Source organism: Polyodon spathula, chromosome 30 (genome assembly GCF_017654505.1).
Source record: "Polyodon spathula isolate WHYD16114869_AA chromosome 30, ASM1765450v1, whole genome shotgun sequence".
Classification (NCBI taxonomy): Eukaryota; Metazoa; Chordata; class Actinopteri; order Acipenseriformes; family Polyodontidae; genus Polyodon; species Polyodon spathula.
This window is the reverse complement of record NC_054563.1, coordinates 4140676-4160645: the sequence shown is the minus strand read 5'-3', so window position 1 is coordinate 4160645 and position 19970 is coordinate 4140676. Positions and strand designations below refer to the sequence as shown.

Below are 19970 nucleotides of genomic sequence, written 5' to 3'. Positions count from 1 at the left end.
CTTTTACCAGTTGCTTGAGCCCACATCACAGAATAACAACAACTGTGCTAACAATGAAGAGTGGCCTGTTCTGGCTGTTACTAGAGAGCTTTAAAGAGTATCTGCCCATGCCAGTAACACAAGTCATTCCCTGAACAGCTAGGAGAGCCTGGGAAAGCTGTAGGCTATATAAACAGCAAGTCTTAATAAGGGATTACACCAGGAATTACAGGCTGGTTTTGGTAAATAACGGACCTAAAGTATAGTAAGGTAAATGTAGGTAAAACTGACCCAACTGGTACTACTGTAAGGCTGTGACTGTAATGGGTCTATAAAGTACTGTTTTGGCTGGGAATAGAACTTTTTGCATTTTATCGAGGCAATTTGAATGCACAGAGATACCGTGACGAGATCCTGAGGTCCATTGTCTTGCTATTCATCCACTGCCATCACCTCATGTTTCAGCATGATAATGCACGGCCCCATGTCGCAAGGATCTGTACACAATTCCTGGAAGCTGAAAATGTCCCAGTTCTTCCATGGTCTGCATACTCAGACATGTCACCCATTGAGCATGTTTGGGATGCTCTGGATCGAAGTGTACGACAGCGTTTTCCAGTTCCCGCCAATATCCAGCAACTTCACACAGCCATTGAAGAGGAGTGGAACAACATTCCACAGGCCACAATCAACAGCCTGATCAACTCTATGCGAAGGAGATGTGTCGTGCTGCATGAGGCAAATGGTGGTCACACCAGATACTGATTGGTTTTCTGATCCACGCCCCTCCCTTTTTTTTAAGGTATCTGTGACCAACAGATGCATATCTGTATTCCCAGTCATGTGAAATCCATAGATAAGGGCCTAATAAATTTATTTCAATTGACTGATTTCCTTATATGAACTGTAACTCAGTAAAGTCTTTGAAATTGTTGCATGTTGCGTTTATATTTTTGTTCAGTGTATTTGTATTTACTATACTTTCCTTTTTCTCCCCCACCCTTGCCCATATTTTTTATTTGCTTTGCAACACAGTTTACCACAGTGTCCTTTTTATTGCAACTATTTCCATGTTTTAAGAATGTGTTAATGCCGGGAAGTATTTGAGGGTTGCAAACATCATAACTTTTTTTTTTTTTAATATTTTTTGGGAGGGGAAGGGGTAAAGCTGTCAGCTTTTTGCATGCTGTCAAAAAGCCAGCATGCAGAACTAAAGGAAACCAACTAAGACTGACAGTAGAGTTGTCCCCGCATGCCAGCTGAAATTCTATGGCAGATATTCCACTGCCTTGCTCCTTGGCTGAGTGTGGAAGCGAGTCAATGAATGTCGAGGCATGCCTTCCTGGCAGCAGGCCAGATTCCACTCCAGTCCTGTCCAGTCAGCATAGACAGTCCTCCCACAGGCTCTTCCAATCAGAGCTCCAAGGTGGTCCTAGGCTGCCTCTCCCCTCCCCACCCCCTCCTCGCTCCAGCTCTCTGGATGACTCTTGTACTCCAAGCGGTCCCCCATCCTGCTTCCTCGTCAGTCATCAGGGTTGGGACTGCAGCGTCGCTGGAACTCCTGCCCATACTCATGCACCCACTTGTTAGCCACTGAAATGATAGGATGAGTGAATTACTCACACACTATTGTTATGAAACGAGAGACACCAACATCTTTTACTTAAAATGAGCATTTTAAAAAAAAGGTATATTTTACATATGAAAGCTTCATAAGTTCAATGATAAACTAGATGATAGACAGCAAACAGATTTTTTTTTTTTAAACAGCAACATTAAATAGTGTAGCTTTTATAGCTTTCAAACTGAAAATCAGTGGTCATCTAGGTGCTAGTAATGCAATACATGGCATCAGGCTCATCTTTTTACCCTAGAAAACATGCGGTGGATTTGATGAGTGGTGCAGTGTTTTGCCAACGACTAACAGGAACATTCTTTAGGATATACTGTAGTATCTTTTTCCATAAGAGTGCTGCCGGAAAACATAGCTGTCCGTGTTCTTCCAGAACTTTTACCACAGAAAAAAAAAAAAGTATTAAGATAATTAAAGCTCTTGCAAGTCATTATATTGTAACCGTTGCTTAGTTTCCAGCAGCCAAGTGTCATGTGATCGAGGATAAAATACAAATTACAAACGCATATAAAAATTACCAGATGGCCAGTAAACAGAATTCAGTTTCGTAAACACAGCAAGCATTAACTGGTTGATAATTGACCTTTTCCTTACAGGTAATGCCTGCTGTGATCTTATGCTTGTAACAGAATTGTAACCCCGACACCTTCCCTCTGTGGAATTAGCAAAGCCAGAAGACTAGGCCCAATTCAGGGTAGTTCTGTGACTGACAAACTACATTAACCCCCCTGGAATGAGAAGAGATATCAATAAAGAGAAAAGAAACTTCTTCTCACAGCTCCTCTCTGGTGTTAATAGCCTCCAGATGTTTGTATAAACTGTAAATGTTTCCATAGTGACAACCACTGTGACGGGCTGCCGTTTTGGGGAGATCGTCGGGTATCTGAATACAGTGAGAGAGACAACCCGCCGTGGAGAATTCATGAGCAACATTTCTGAGGGATTTCATAGGAATGTGAAAAACGCACCAAACTGGCTGCTTTGGAACAAAGACCTATTGCATTGCAGTTTGTACTGTCAATGTGTAGGTGTCACAAAGAAGGCTGTAGTGGTGACGTCAGACCCCGCCACAATAGGGTTATTTCAAGAGGCAAACCAAGTGTAAAGGATGGTCATTTTTATTACATGAGAGTAGCTGTTATTTACTTCAAGCTAATGTTGGACTCAGCTTCGCCAAGGTAAAAGGAGCTAGTAGTTGAGGGCAGCAGCCTAGACGTAGCTTTGCTATAACATACAAGCCTTCAGCACTCTTCCTCCAGCAGGTAATGGGGATTTCCTATCGACCCGGTGCTGATGGCTCCAGCGACCAGCCTATTTGCAGCTTCCTGGGCCCATCAGCACACACAGTGGTGGCTAGGCTGGCTGCAGGGATCAACCAAAGTGCAGCCTCCCTGGCACTTCAGCATGGCCCCCATCTGGAATGGGCTGGGGGAGGGGAACGCTTTGTAACATTCAACCCTAGTAGCACTAGTTCACATCCATTCATTTGTTTTGAATTATAGTTCCGAAAAAGTGAACAAAACTAAAGTTATCTTGGTACGGATTAAAATTTAAAAAAGCATTGCCAATCGTTAAGTTTCAGCAAAGATGAGCTGCAGATTGATAAAGCAGAATGCAGTACAGAAACCTCATTGACATGAATACTTGAGGAAAAAACAATGCCTTCCAGTTCTACAGTATTTACTATGCAGTCTTTACCCCATTTATCTCCAACAAGTACTGGACAGCCAGCATGGAGAGTGTCCCCATTGCCTTTCCCATTTCTGAGCAGGTTCCACCAGAACAAGGCTGCATTCTGGAAGAAATGAAACAGATAAAAACAATGGGACTCATTCACATTACTAGAAATGATTATATTCAAAGGGGGTTCACAATTGAGGCCAAAATCATTCTTCTAACATTCAAAATGCATGTCAGAGAAGCAAAATATTAAAATTAAAATGTAATATATCTATTATTCAAAGGGTCTGCTTTCATCTTATGGGGGCAGGAAGGGGGTGGAAAACCACCAAGTCAGCACTATATTTATATAAAACACATGTTCTGTTGTGGAGAAAACTAAATCAAGAAAGACCAGACACACACACACAAAGAAACAGTCAAGTATTGTTCCTTTTACTCAGCTCAAACTGCCCAGCTTTAGTCCCTGTACATTGTGCTGTGTGGGCAGTGAGTGGTCAGTCAGGGTAAGCTCTCTATTATTAAGGGAGTTTATTTTCTGAAGTAAATATGCACACACACGGCCCGAGGGTCAGCAGCTGGGCAGAGACGACCAGAGCACAAGAAAGAAGTCACCCGGAGCTCCTCTTGATATCGTCTCTACACACCCCCTTTACACCATGGCAAGTGTGGCGCAGCTTCATTTACAGCAGCCTCTTCAATACAGCAACGTTAAACAAAGGTGTAAGTGCTAGAATTATTAATCATCCCCTGATAACATAAATTTTAGAACCCATTTCTTTTATGTTTTATATTACTAATAAACTCTCAATATCGTCAGTAAAAAACACACTTGAGTTTTGTTTTTAATTAGCTTTTTATCCGTCTGTCTTAATATGATTTTGTTTCATTGACATTTTTTATTGCCTGTCTCACTATATAATGGTGTTGATGTTTGTCGTAAGATTTTTAGTGCGAACACCTTTTGCCTCCTAGCCACATTACAACATATTGACAAATGGCTGTACTCCAAACAATGATCTCCAAGCTCCAGTTTGCACATGCTAAATGCATGTTTATTTTGGGTTGCCTTCTTAAACTATTGTGAAAAGGCCTGGTCTCCTTCATGAACCTTGCAGCCTTGCAAAGTCTCTGTAATAGTAAAGCTTTCCCTGTTGGGAGTCCATATTAAAAGGCCGCAGTTCATAAAGTCTGGGGTTTTGCTACCTTGCTTGAGGGAAATGGGGGCAGGGCACAGGAGGTGGCAGCTGCAATAAAACTGGACTGACAGAGTGCTCAGGAGGACTGTTTGCTTTCACACATTAAAGACCCTTTTCCTGTACTTGTTCTCCTCTTTTTCACAAAAGAAAATAACTCTGGATATTCTATGAGCTGCGGGAGTTGGAATTTAAATCAGGAACATGATAAATCACTGTGAGACCCACTCAGCCAATCAACACACTCAATTCACAAACATTCTTAGACATGATTCTACTGCCACAATGTCTTACTACACACCAACCACAAATAACTCATTCACAAAATATGTAACTTTACAGGACTGTACCATCTGTATACCGCAGTTGCAAACAACTGGTAGTTACAACATTCTGCAGGAAACAAGCAGTAGTTTAGCATTCATAGATTTAAAAAACAGTCACCATGATAAACAATGTATTTACATTTGTCTAAAAAAAAATCTATGAAGAGGTTTGTTTTTTATTTTTGTTATATTAACGAAAACTGTTTTTCTTGTACACTTGGGAGTTAGATATTTTGCAATGTGAGTTTACCTTCACTACAGGTACACTGAAGTTTGCAGAAATAAAAGCTGTTGATCCACCCGCTTCCACAGAGTTGAGCTGAAAACAAAAACACATTAGGTTTTCCTGTATGGAAAATGAAAAGGTTAACATATTGATATTCATTTGTACAATAATCATTTATCAGCGATTTCCTTATAAAAATAAAAAAAGTAGCCAAGTCACATTTCAGAGACATTGCCTAACTGAATTTGATTTTAAAGATGGTAGGGTTTTAAAAACGGACGCCAACCACTCAAGAATTCTCCCAAGTGCCTGTTTTGCTGTTGATATTTGTGTCTTTATTGTCACGTTCAATACAGCTTGGTTATGAAACATACTTTTTAAACACGCGTCATGCAAAACAATATGTACTAGAGGTTTCATAAGTGCTGATGTGGAGAGGGTAGAAACAGCTTCATTATAGTGAATCTTATCCTGTACTGTTTTCAACTTCAGTCTGCCAACATGCTGTTTGCAGACCAATTAACTTATAAAGTGTTTTCATTTGCATATGAAAAGCTGACTCTATAATCTCCTGCTTTGCTGATTGGTCTTAACGAGCGGAACTTCATTTTAACTACAGTAATTCAGCCTCTTAACTAGAGGGCTGCATCAGTGTTTGGGGTTACATGGCACATATCTCCTTAACAACAGGCCTCAATTGTACCCTTGGCAATTTGATGTGCTTTATGTTTTGGTTCAGAGTGTCTCTGTACACACCCCTGTAATGAAAGATCCGATGTTAAAATTCAAAAGCATCGCCAACTTGTACCCAAATAAGCTGAAATATTGCATTATATATTAATCCGAAACTTGAAGCCAAGTAGACTATCAGTACCAGCTAATGCCTTCATCAGTGGCTGAAATGCTTGTCTGCTTAGTTTGGAATAGTTTTACCTCTGCTTATTAAATGTCACAATCATTTCTTGAAATGAATGGTGTGCTGGATGGTCTCAAACCTCTTCAGCGAGGAATGATTTAGGAGAATGGGGTTATGAGGCTTGCATTAACAAAATAGTTATAATCAGCAATGAGTTTAACCACATTTAATATTCCATAATGGCACTCAAACAGCTTTTCTATAGGGACTAAAGGCTCATACTTACGTAAACCATGAATGTTGCCACTCGATTTCCTGTATTCAGTTTGTACAGGGGACTTGACTCAGACTTAGAATACAGAAAGAAACACACACAAATGTTTATAATTGAAGTATTTGCAATTACAACTATTCTGACATGATGTGCACAGGATGACTGTTATATATCCCACAGTAAAAGCATAGCAGAGTGTAATAAATCATAGCGAAAGCATTGCACAGCCTAGGTAAGCATTATAAAGACCAGCGAAGTACAGTGAAGCATATGAATACTGGATAAATGCTTAGTATAATCACAAGCATGGTAAAAATGCAAACTTATTGTGGTAAACTTTTCTAAGGGATCTGATACTTCTATATATTTCCATATCCGTGTTTTCTCAGGAGAAGGTATTCAGTATTATCAATCAATACTCCATTTGACCTGGGAGTCACTGTAGCTCTGACTTCATGACTCAGCACACTTTCCTTTTCACAGAGGTTCAGGATAGCCTGCTGTGTAGAAAGGGCACTAATCACCAGGCACCATTCATAAAAATAAAAAAATAAAAAAATCAGTAGTTAAAAGCGTTTAGGTTTACAAAAGTGTATTAAAACTAAACTACAGTTACACCTTTTGTCCACCAGGCGGCTATTCAACACGTACATTAGAAATATAGCTCCTGGCAAAGACCAATTCTATTAAAAGCGCTTCAGTGTTCAGAATATCCAGGCTTCTGGCAGTACTTACAGTGGCGTGGTCGAAATGAGGTTCATAGTGTCCTCCAATCCCATAATTTACCACCTGGAGGTACTCAGCGTACGGGGGGTGCACATTCAACCCTGTCAATGCTGCAATGCGCTGGTCCAGTTTTTGCACCACTGGGTGAGCTGTGTCCTTAAGCCAGGCACTGAAACGACACAAGTACAGGACTTTACAAGTCCTACTTTTACTTTGGGTTTGGACAAAATGTACAGTTAAGTGCAATTAAATGATGTTAATCACAGTATACAACACTGTATTTACATCTGAAGGCTTCTGTACAATTGGAAGTTTTTACACACACACACACACACACACACACACACACACACACACACACACACACACACACATACACACACACAGTCTTTAATAAAACAATGAATTCCTTTCCTCAATAACAGAAAGTGCATCATATTTGAATCTGTTTTGTATAATATTGCAAAAGCAGCAGGAGGCATCACAGCTTTCATGTGTTTGTTTGATATTTTTAAAGCCCATCTTGTCTGCGGCAGACTGGCAGGGCTATTGTGTCACACACCAAGTCTGTAATATACATAACTTTATATGAAAGGTGTTGGTGCCACAATATATATGTTACATCACATAAAACAATGAAGGAACTTTACTTGCAGATATAACAATAGCATTGGCAGGCTCTATCCTCTGCGCTGTGGAAAAATATCAGTAGGCATGCCAAGCCCTTCAGTTGCCAGTCACTACAGTACTTTCATTGCTTTTCTTAATCTGGCACGGAAACAAAGTTTATATATGCTTTCAAACAGTCATGATTTATAGCGCACTTAAGGAAGGCAAATTCCAAAACAGCTAGAAGTCATTTACTCTCCGAACACGCCACAGTTAAGGAGTCAATTTGACTTTTATGGCTGTTGTACTTTTCTAGCATCGGTTCACTTGCTTTACAGAATGTGATCGTGCAGCAGTAGTTTTATTCAGTGGATTTAAAATATCTGCATAAAAGACTGACGGAACGTTGCTACCCATGCAAACCCGCAAACATACCCACATGCACACAAACGCAATATCTAACCTCAGGTATTTGTGATCACATTTTGTTTTGTTCAGATGTGCCAAGGCTACCATGGTTCCACAGTTTTGTATTCAACACATTTTTATTAATGTGAATGGTGTATTAAATATGGCTCTCGGGTCAATGGTTTCATCATTTATTCCCAGACGGAGTTTTCTGGTACTGCCCGGTGTTAGGACAGCCGGAGCAGCCCTGGTTCTGGATTCTTAATTACCTTTTACTGATCCGGTACTCTGCGGTGGACTGCTTCACACCAGAGGCCACCACTGATCTCTGCAACTGACGACAGCAAAGAACAGAAACAATGACACAAGGCTCCACTCCTATCCTGTAGCATGGTGGTCTAACAGAGAAGGATGTATGTGCATTACCAAATAAAGAGGTGTAGGGTGCAGGACCCTGCAGTCCAGCTTATACAGCATCAAAGTTAGATGATAACGTCACATTTTTTGTAGCAACCCCTAAGGAGTATTTTCATTTATTTATTTTAAATTTTGATAAAACATAGCAATTCATTTTTGCCGATATTTAATACAATACTGGTAAATTGACCACGGAAACAAATAAAATTGGCCATTAAAATTAAATGTATTTTATAAAACTGAAACATGAATGATAATTTCTAGTTAGCTGACCAGAAATTTTCTTAAATGGGATTTTATGAGATGACAAATCAAGCTGTCAGAACTACCCAGCAAGTGATATTAATCTCGTGCTCGAATGAAGTGCTTTTCTAAAAGAAAACCTTCACGGTTTAAAACAACAAAGATGGATAGATAACATTATGGACCACATTTAGCACATTTTAATGGTATACCACTAGCGACACACAAGTTTGTTGTGGGTATTGGCAGTGAAGGTACTGTCCTGAGTGGTGTCTTGTTTTATACTGTAAAAATAATTGTGATTCTTTTGAGGAAAATTGATTCTGCGTGAACTAAAGAGGGTTTTGTTTTTTTGTTTTTTTTGTAGTAGAGTCAGAAACATTCACATTTTTTATTCCATGCCAAAAAGTGAATCAGATTTTGCGCTGGAGCAAAAATAATGAGCAAATGCAGCCCACATGCTTCATTCAATGGCTCATAAAGGTACAGATCTAAACTGCAGGGTTTCATTTAAAAATTAAACCGATATGACTCAGATATGATTAAGGTGCTGATGTCACAGGCTAGAGACTGTTAGTAACCATGGCACCAGTGGCAGGAAAGAGTGACAGGGTGAGGGGTGAGAGGTTATGACCTGAACGTAAAACATGTCAAAGACCTCGACTCCTTCAGCTGTGTGTATTTATCTTGCAACCAAGCGTCTCCAAACTATGTTTTACCCAGCAGCGGCCACTATCTCACCAGCCCCCTCAGGCAGTGGCTGTACTGAATAAATGGGATGTAATTATGAAATTCATGTGATTAAGATAGGATTAGTTAACGACGTGGAGCTCATTTTAAAATTCTGCTTGACATATTTCTGTTCTTTCTCAGTTTAGGCCACAACATTACATGCAACCCTTGCAACGCTACTTTATATAGTGTACAATAACAAACTAGTGCCAAAGTACAAGAAAAGGATTCACTGCAGCTAATCAATTATATAAAAGGAATAGGAGAATATATTATATATACCCATTTGAATGAGTGCCGTGGTCTGCTACTGCACTGAAGCTAATAAAGCGGGGGGGGGGCGGGGAATCATTTTGTTTTATAAGAAACAGAAACAAGTATCTGAGCTGTCTGACAGGCTCCAAATGTCGAGACAGTTAATACCGGTCTCTCCGAGCCAAGAACTAATGGAAGAAATGATAAGACCTCAGGATTTACAGCAGATGCAACTGACATCTAGGGAGGGTGTGCTCTTAATTAGACGTAGCCAGAGAATCTCATAAAAACGCAGCCCTTTATATAATAAAGCAGTGAAAAAAAAATAAGCCAGTGTTGCAGCTGCAGTGCTATAGAGCCAAAGACAAACGAGGCCTTTTTCGTGTAGACACATATTATTTCATGTTATTGCCAGCCTGGCAAGGTGGCGTGGTGTGACTGCTACCCTTGTGAAAGGCAAACTGACAGCCAGCCGCAGCACAGACACCCGCACTGGCTGAAACAGAAACCACAAAACGAGAGCAGTGGGCATCGTACAGCACCTGGAACCTCACGCACGCTGGTGGATTTGCTACACTCTGGGAATCTGGAACCAAAAGTAAAGCGCCTTTAATCTCAAGACTCTCTGAGGCAAATGAAGTTTCTCCTTTTCTGGTTTGTGACAAGTCCCTCCATGGCTCCCCCACATACTGACTGGTTGAAATGTGTCCGGACAAAGATCCGATATCAGCTGAAATAGCTTTCCATTCTTCATCTTTATTGCCAAATATGCACATCGGTTAAGAGAGCGGAGTCAAGTAGCAAGAGTAACATGAACAAACAAAGAACCCCATTCCCCCTCGCTGAGGTAACCCAGAGAGCCAGCTCCCCGTCCCGCGACAGCACTGCTCTACGGCACTGCGAGACACGAGGGAGAACAAAGGTTCTACCTTTTGTTAGTGCAGACCTGCCCTTTTGTACACTTGTCAAATCTTCGTTTGGGTGAAGTTCTGTTTAAATTAGATTCCCAAAATGAGATTTGTATGATTCCATTAGTCACCAAGTAACCACTGCATGATTATCTTATATTCTTTATAGCTAGGTTGAGTTTCAATTATTTTTCTATCCAAAACTATAAAACACTGAATCATAATCTATGCACAAATACTAAGAAACAAACAACATAATAAGATGACGATATTAATATATAATTCTACTCATTTGCGATTTTAAAGAGGAGAGCAACAGCTAAAAAGAGTCAATATCACATTCTGAAACTAGTCTTTCCCTGGTTTGTAACTCTGGGTGCCTCTCAGACACAGAGATCCCTGTTTGATAACCCAGTAAGAAACTAGCACCCGACCTGCAGGCTAAAAGGCTACACTAAATGAACGAGATTCAAACCTTTTAAAATTGGACAGTTCCTAAAATAAACAGAAGGTGAAGAACACGGCCAAGTCAAATAAGCTCTGGGTGCTCCAAAATAAAAAAAGTCAGTCACATTTGTATGTGGCCTAGATAGAAATCAATATTCACCAGCACCTCTCCCCTATAAGACTAATTACTGTGCAGCTTCCCATGCCAAGATCATCAGCGCTCAAATGTTATTTACAAAGCAACACTATATCCTCTTTGGCAGAACTGCAGTATAATATGTTTAGGTTTTTTCATATGGGTCTACCGCTATATTCAAAGGGGCAAGAATCAAATCGAGCTTGTGATATTCAGAATCACACATACCTTACAGCCTGAATGTTCAAACACTAAGCTGAAAAAAAAAAAAAATACCGTAATGACCCACTTTCTGATTTCTTTTCTTATTTTAATGAGCAGCTCGCAGAAATAAAACATTTATGGACGCCTGAAGCTCAAAGCGACACGCTTATTTTCCGAAACTTTCTTCTTTCCATGATCCAATCCCTGTACCCTTTCCAGCATTAAACAATTCTATGACATAATGCTTTCACATTGTCACTGGCTCGCTGTCCGTCACTTAGCTAGGCAGCTGAGCTCTGTGGTGCGAAAGCCTTCTAAATATAGCTAGACAACAAGGGAATGACAACAACTCTGAGGAATGAAACCCTGAACGAAACCCCAGATATCCGGACCATCGATCCGGAGCGTCACTATATTTGTATTTCTATGTTAAGTGCCTTTTTTGTGATATCATTTCATATAACCAGTGCATCACCATCCTTGATGTATACTGTAAATACAGTAAATGTTCCATTATGATACAATGATAGGAGAAGTTTCTATTAACTCACAGTGCTGAGTCATAATACTGCTGCACTAAAACTTGTAAGTCTGCGCTACTGTGTGATTATGGGATGTATAATCAGCCATAAACACAGCCCATAATCTGGAGCATTCTTCCATGTTGATCATGGTAATACACATTCCCAATGGATATGTGACGAAATTCAATCTACAGTGGTGAATGATATATAACCTTACTCCGGGGGCTGAAAATTCCTTTATGGTCCTGGCTTCGTGGTCGCTGATGAAGCTGTGGTACAGAACCACATAAGGCTGCAGGCTCACAATCTCTCTTCTCATGGGCTTGAGAACCAGAGCTGGGTTGCCGTTGGTGTGGAAATCGCAGTGCAGTCTGGGATTTTCATAATGCCTTGGCTGAAACGAGAACCAACATGTGAGGTTCGCTATCGCAGAGCTGACTGGAAAAGCCTCCTGCCTATTTGAATCTGTTCCATGGCAGTTCCACTACACTCTTTTGGAGTGCTGCTTCACAGAATAGACACCAATGCCCCCTTCTTATTGAGAGGTATCTGCGTTACCTGGGATCCCAGTGTCTGACAGAGCCACTCATATGTATTCCTTGTCTCCAGGTATGTTGTATTTGGTCTTTGTATTAAAACGTCACTGCTAGCTGGTGATGCAGCCAGGATCTTTTCATATTTTTCAATGTTCCTGGTCACTCTTTTGTTAGATGGATCTGTAAAACAAACAAACAAACAAAAATACATTAAAGTGACCTTTTAAAAAGTGTAGTTTTTGCACTTTATAGATTATGGTATCCATTAAATTAATATGCAGTAAAATGTTCGATTTAAAAAAAAAAAAGAAAGAAAAAACACCTGTTATCCAAGTGAGCCCCTGGTAAGCAGTCATGTTGTGTGCAAGGATTTTCTCATAGAAAATGTATAACCAGCCCAGCTAGGAGCGGTGAATTATAACTCACCCAAGTGCAGGATCTCTCTGGAGAGACTGAGGGCATAGGAGACGTTTCCTGTCTGAAACACAAGAGAGAGGAGTTGAAAACTGCAGCAGCAGAAGGCCCTGTGGAAGCCAGTGTGAGGGGGCTTTACTGCAGCTATTATTTTAAACTGATGAATCATCACAGCACGCAAATAACGGATTCATCTACGAATTACAGATCGCATGCAACTATAATAACATTCTAATTAAGCGTGACCATGAAGAGGTTCTGTTCTGTATGTTTTCTGTAGGGAATGGAAAACGCAGTTGCCTTGAAGTGCGAGAAGGCCAGGTGATCCAGCACATCCTCCAGACTGCCCTCATCCTCGGTGTTCCAGGTCCTGTAGGCCTGGCGGAAGAGAGAGGCCGCCGGCTCCAGCCACAGGACTGAGTGGTAATAGTCCTCCATCTCATAGGCAACCTGAACGCCATGAAGCAGGAGACATTTTGGATCATCATCATTAGCATACTACGGAAGAGATGTCTTCTACTCCTCCTGAACCACAGCGTGAGTAACTGCACAACGGTGAATCACAGCAAGTCAAGTCTTGAATGATTTTCAGTGATCCACATTTGACCCTGCCTGGCTTTTCATGCAGTCCTGCAGTTACGTCCGTTTTGACTGAGTTTAGATAACTGATGAAACAAGTTTATTAAGCTATAGGTTTATTACTAAGGTTAAGACAACACTGCACTGCAACTACAGTCTTAACTAGTGATTTAGCTGCACTAGAGGCATCCTAGATGCCGTAGAATAAGCTGTGGCTAATTAATAACAGCAAAACCAGAAAGGGCCCCAGCTTCATTTCAGGTGTGACTAGTTTAGATCACAGTTCTGACAGTTGCAATGCAATGGTTGTCTAATCTGTTACCCCAAGTCCTAGCTTCATTTTTCTTTATTGGTTTAATGTAATGAAGTGGCATTGAATTGTAGGAATAAATAGTGAGCTTGAAGGTGCTAATGTCGAGTACTATATATTTTTGTATAAATATAAATGCAATGCTCATGAAAGGTGTGACACAAAGAAATAAGCTTTGATCTGCTTTATTTGAACCAAAACTAAAACTAAAATGTTCTCTGAAGCTTCCAATTCACTTTGCTATAGATAAAATAAAACAAAAACAGCTGACGTGCATTCATTGCAGCCAGTTGCCTCTGTCCTCTGAGGATATGCCAGTTTCTGCCTCTTCAATCCATAGGATTCTTAACACTTCAGTCTGTTCAGTGCACTGCACAATACTGTCATTCAGATGTCTTAGTCTGCATTTTTCAGTTGTGAAATCACCAAGCCTTCAGGCAGCCAAAGAGTTTTCATATTGAATAATACAGGAAGCAAAGATTGTACAAAATAACTTCTATTGACTGTTCTCCCTTCAGCAGAACTCCAAAGAAATACAAAATGATTCAATTATATATGAAATATTAAGTACAAACAGATTTTAACACTGGCAGGTTAAAAGCACGGTTAAGAACTGTAATTTTATAAACACTGCTCAGAAATTCCATCCATTTCATAAAATTCTGGAAAAGATTCAAACGGCTCTTTTGCAAACTATCTGCGGGATACCTTCCCGATGAGGAAGCAGTCGTCTGCCGACAGGGTGATGGAATTCTCTGCTCGGTAGATGTCCACAGCGCCCCCTGTAGTGTCTCTCTGGAAGAGTCCATTGACCAGTCCCTTCACACTCAGGGCGTACACATCCTGCAGCCTCATCAGCCCCTTTGCTGCCCCCTGCAGGTCCTCGAACTTTGGCAGGCGGCTCTCCTCTTTCTCATAGCCGCTCTTGAAGGCTGGAAGAAAGGTGGCTTTTTTTCGGCACTTTCAATAAAAACCTTAAATCACTTTTTAAAATTATGTGATTAATAGATGAAATAATCAAAAGACAGTGACACATTTTAAAAAACTGCTATTACAACATGTGGCCAAATGGTGGTGCTGTATGTAAGGTTTTGTTGCTGAAGGGAATCACTGGGAGCAACATCTCATTTCTAGTGTCAGATTTAACCATAAAAGTCCAGTGAAACCCCACTCCCCCACCCCCAAAAAAAGCTGGAAGCTAAGAAACTCTAAACGCTAACATATACACATTTGTATGTGGTCTTTACCACTCATGTAACCTTAAGATCTCACTTTAACAGGAAAGAATGAGAACATGTGCCAAATGGCACTTCCTTCATCTTTGGAGATCTCTGGTCAGATCCGGACCCAGTGGGGGCAGGTCAGGACTGAGATGCAGCTGGAAGAGCAGGCTGTCTTAGTGCTTACCAGCACAGGCCTGACTGTAGCCAGTGCCCCTGTCCCAGGCTGGAATTGAAAGTGTATTGTTACCTTGGGTGTTCTCGTTTGCTTCATTACTGTAGACCACATTGAGCCACTCTGACTGCAACCTCTTAATCAACGTGTAAGCAAACAGAGGGTTTGCCATTGCCGTCCCTGCGCCCTGAAAAACATTAGTGTGCAGATTCGACACCTTTCCATAGAATCTGAAAGACACAAGTGGAGCAGTGCTGCTCAATTAGAGCTCTCGATGGACCCAGTACAGTATACACCACACAAGGCTGGCCAGGGAAACGCCATGTTTTACACTGTTCATGTGCCACCTATTTTCTGCAGCAGTAAAGTAAATGAATATTTTAACTATTGTCCCAATCTAACTATAACATGTAGTTATTTTACTTAGCCTTTAATGATTTTACAACTGCTGTGTGCTGGTGCTAATAGAAAATAAAGTACTCCATCAGAATCTTCTCTCTTGTAAAATAATATAATGGGTGTCTAATAAATTAGGCACTATAGGCATAATTGTAATATACAATATTGCCTATGAGGACTGACCTATACACTCCTGAGTTACAGGGGTTCATAGCATGAGAACTTCATTGGAATGTTTTCATCAGTCTATTGAGTGCCCAGGGGTGGAGTGGTTGTCTCCTTAGTTCTTGGCAGTGTGCTCGGCAGGTAAAAAAAAGCACTTCCTTGAAAAACTCTGGCAACTGGTTTAATGGCATGACAGCCGTTTCTTCACTGCGCATCTCTGGGAACACAGTCTGCTCCGTCTCTCCGCATGTTTGAGCTTCAGAAACACTGCTTCAGGAGATACAGGATTATTAGAATAGAAGATTCCAGAAGGACAAGCTCTATTAATATTGGACTAACCTGGACTTCCCTAAATGCAGAGGAAGGGCAATACTTTCAGCAAGCATATTGACCAAGAAAATAACTGTGAGTCACAGGAAAGAATGAAAACCTGCCTCTGTTGCAGAGCGGGGGTATTGTCTGATTGAAGTGCTACAAACAGAAGCAATAAGATATGGCAGCAGTGACAAATCTAACCCTTTTGCAACGGCCAAAGGACTGAATCAATGAGATCTGACTTTACACTACTGTAAGAAGGCAGCTATGTTATAGAGACTCAAATACACAATGTAAATGTGTTGCGCTAATGATGTTTGTACAACACAATGAACAAATGAATGCTATTCCCAGAGCACTCTGGGTAAACAGGGTCTTTCTATTGAAGTGTAGAGTCAGTCAGGAACATGTCTGGATCCAGTTAAAGCTGCTTTACTAAGTCAGTTTGAAGAGTTCCACAGCATGATACTCAGATATCCATGAGAACCACAGTTACTAACCAGTCCCAGATGTCTGGTCAATGTATACATCAGGGAATCAACAATAAGAGCAATTCGCTGCATGGCACCTCTTTGCTTTGCAAGAGCAATTCGCTGCATGGCACCTCTGTTTTTAAGAGCAATCTCTAGTACTGTGAACTTGTACCCATTCTTCCTCTTGTATGTGTATTCAGGTTACTTGTGACTTCCATATGTATTCGTGTCATGGTCACATGATGCGTCATTCCACATTTACAGTCACAGAGCACTGAGATTTGGAGGTACAGTTGCTACATGATGATGTGCTCACTCATCTTCCACAGTGGTTGCTTTCAATTATTGAACACTGTTATACTAAGCTGTTTAACGTGCATTTATACGTATTCTACTGATGACAAGCAACGCAGAGCATATCGTCACGAATGCAATCAAACTTTTCAGCTGCAATCTGTGAGAAACATGTAAACCAGCTGGGGAGTGTGAGGTAGAGCAGGGAAGGGTTAGGAACATGTGACAGCTGTTCCGTTACGGTCACTGACAAGAATGGTTTCACCTGCAGTTCATTTATATGTTAGAATGAGCCTCGACGTTATTTAAAAAAATAAAATAAAACTCAAACAACTGAATCACTGAGCGGAGTAGCAGTGCGCGTCTTCAGTAGTTAACTGGAATCTCAACAGCAGTCACATTTTGGGAGTGACGCTCATTTTATAAATCTGAAACAGAACATTATAATATAATCCCATTAACACCTTATATAATAATACAAAAACAAATAAAAAGTAAATAATAAGGACCTTCATCTTTAAAAAAAAAAGAATGACTTTGCTATTTACATGCAAATGTACCACACACGCTTTTGAGGATTATTACATTACATTCATTCCAAATCAACGCGCCCGTATGCTATAGTTAGAGATGGTTGCTTACCTTTTCAAGTCGTTCAGCCTGAGGGTTTCGTCTTCAATGTAACTCTTTAAATATTTCAAAAGTTCTTTTTCGACAGCTATAGCTTGCTGCACGTTGACCACGGAAGTGTACATTTCACATAGCGTTTGCTGCGCCAGAATTAGGTTTATAAAACCCAGGACCAGAAGCATTCTGAAAGAAAGAATGCAGACCCTCCAGCGTGTGCTGGTGAGTCTGTGCGTCCTGTCCTGCATGACTGACCCAACCCAACCAAGATCAGGACATTCCGTTACAGAATCCTTGACAAACTAACAATCCTTCACTGACTAACATCTTCACCGCATCTTCCGTCAGATTAACATTTCAGCAAGAAGTTTAATACCATTTCTATTCCATGTGGTAACTTCAGAGATTAAAATCACAGCTGCAGACACTGCGTGAGCTGTTTCTCTCCTTGGTATACTGCGAGAGCGACTCGCTTGACACAGAACTCGGAAATGTTTTGCGATGGGAGGGGAGATTTCATTAACAACGCGAAGACGTAAAGAAGACCACATGAATGACCAGCGGTTAAAATTACGTTGTTGTTGTTTTTTTTTTTTTTTTTTTTTTTTTTTTTTTACAATGTTAATTAAAATGGTTCCTTTTGTAAATACTGTTAATTAAAATGGTTCCTTTTGTATATATATATATATATATATATAGTGTTTTTGAGGGTTTAAAATGTTTGTCAATCAGCTGTTGAAGGATGGCTGAAACGTGATTGAGTGTCACAGGTACAGTTGTAATGTGATCGTGAGGGTCATAAAGCAGTCCAGTCTTACAAAATAAATACTGTTTTGGCCGAACTGGAGAATAAAAAGGATCTCAATATATAATGTCCAATATATAATGTCTCCCTAATTTCAGTTTATCGCTCGTTCGTACATACTTTTAAATATATATTTACAGAGCGTTTAATTTCCTATGCTGTCATATTTTAAAAAGGTTAAAAAGAGTGGGTTGTTGCATAACATACAGCGGCACTGGGTGGCCAAATGATGTAACTGCAATTTATTGGATCGGGTGTTTTAACCTCAAGCTAGCATACAGTGTCGTTAGTTTGGTCAGCTGGGCCCTGTAGTTATCGCTTCCTATTGACTATAGCACTAGTGTGGAGATGGAGTACATGCTAGGGTTTAGACATGGAGGGGAATTCAAAGAAAAAAGAAGGGACAAGTTAGAGTTAGTTGGATAGGCACAACTAAAAACAATAGGGAAAAGTAGCCAACGTCCACATTCCTAACTGATAACATATTGCATTACAGCATTGATTAAATATGCAAGACCGGGCAAAAATCTTTCACAATTTTGGGAACAAAAAAAAACTGTAAAACATGCCCTGTGGAAAGTTTGATTTTTCTCTTGGTATGTTTCCATAAAATCTCCATTGTGTTGTCAATAATCTGAACTTCACCCTCACCCTTTGCGTGAAGAGTTAAACAGCTTTAAAATTTCTCACTGATCTGCATGTGCTTTATTGTTATTGCAATTCAGGTCTTTGACTAAAACAGGTAAGCTAAATTATACCAAGTATTTTACCAAATTATATCAAATTAACCCCAGGTATTTCCCACCCGCTGTTGACTGATAGAAGATTTCTGAGGCAACTGAGAGTCTGTGTTTATATCTGTCTGTTGAGGTCATGGCTGGGAAAGGTGCTTATAAAAAAAAAAAAAAAAAAAAAAAAAAAAAAAACTCGTTTCCATTATCACGGTCCTATTTTCGTTCATGCCACAGTTAAATGTATTTAAAAAGATTAAAAACTTTTTGTGTACATTTAAAAAAAAACTTTTCTTCTATATATAGAGTCAAATGTGATATAATGAAGGATCTCTTTCTGTCTACAATTATTTCAGTGTGGTCGAAATTGTAATGCAAAAATAATATAATCAATAAAAAAGAAGTGTGTTTCCCTCTGGTGGTGAAACAAATAAATTGCGATTTTTCTAATGGATAATAATCACCAACTACTCTATAGTAGAACTCACACACTCACACAAATCATCTAGCAGGATAATAATATTCCAGACACTGAAAGAACGCCTGGTCTGAATGAGAGGCGCTTGGCTTTAAAAGGACACTCGTTTGCCTAGCATCGTGCAGGGGATTAATTACGACATTGTTTTCACACACTGTCTACACTAATTGCTGTCGTGTCCAGACATGTAATCTTCATATATAATTCATCTGTAGTCCCATTTCTCCCCGTCTGAGTCACGAAATGCGCAACTGGAAACTGCTTCTTAGTCATTTGGCAGTGAATTATCATCAGGGCCTTTTGAAAGCTAAGGGAGTTGGAATATATCTTCAATTAGTACGATATACAAAGATTACACCACCGTCCAAATTGCTGGAGGATAGCGTAGTGTATATTATTAATATAACAGACTTCATCATTTCTTTAAACTAACTGAAAAGCTGAAGACTCGACCCAGTCTAATATGTTTTTTTTATATGTAGGTGTATTATACCGATATGATAATGCATTGCTTAGTTTATAAAGTTAATTGTCTGTTTAATGTTTACAGTTAACATAAATACCAGCTATTTCCCTTTTTAAATGAGCGTTACCTGCTAACCAACTCACTAATGCTCACTAATGTAGTTTAGTTTTGTATTGCGATCATTCATATATTAGTATTGTAATA

The 19970-nt window shown here is 40.0% G+C and overlaps 1 protein-coding gene across 2 annotated transcripts; it reads right to left on the bottom strand.

Moving 5' to 3' along the window:
• Nucleotides 1–1014: 1014 nt before the first annotated feature.
• p4ha3 (prolyl 4-hydroxylase, alpha polypeptide III) lies at nt 1015–17760 on the bottom strand. 2 transcript variants are annotated; one of them, XM_041233063.1, is made up of 13 exons: nt 17302–17760; nt 15089–15243; nt 14327–14550; nt 13030–13179; nt 12742–12793; nt 12338–12495; nt 11997–12173; nt 8183–8247; nt 6906–7065; nt 6183–6245; nt 5065–5133; nt 3311–3407; nt 1015–1572 (listed from the first exon to the last, which is right to left on the bottom strand). In XM_041233063.1, the coding sequence occupies exons 1-13, from the start codon at nt 17532–17534 to the stop codon at nt 1502–1504; spliced, it is 1674 nt and encodes a 557-aa protein (XP_041088997.1). In that variant the 5' UTR covers nt 17535–17760; the 3' UTR covers nt 1015–1501. The 2 variants fall into 2 exon arrangements, with proteins under 2 accessions (XP_041088997.1, XP_041088998.1); XM_041233064.1 differs by lacking the exon at nt 13030–13179 and having other exon boundaries at nt 17302–17759.
• Between the last annotated feature and the right edge of the window lie 2210 nt (nt 17761–19970).

Coding starts and splice junctions, on each gene's coding strand:
- p4ha3 (XM_041233063.1), bottom strand. CDS start 17,534: ATGCAGGACAGGACGCACAGACTCACCAGCACACGCTGGAGGGTCTGC. Junction 7,066..8,182: donor GAGTACCGGATCAGTAAAAG/GTAATTAAGAAT, acceptor GTGTCGTTTCAG/TGCCTGGCTTAAGGACACAG. Junction 6,246..6,905: donor CTCATTTCGACCACGCCACT/GTAAGTACTGCC, acceptor CTGTATTCTAAG/TCTGAGTCAAGTCCCCTGTA.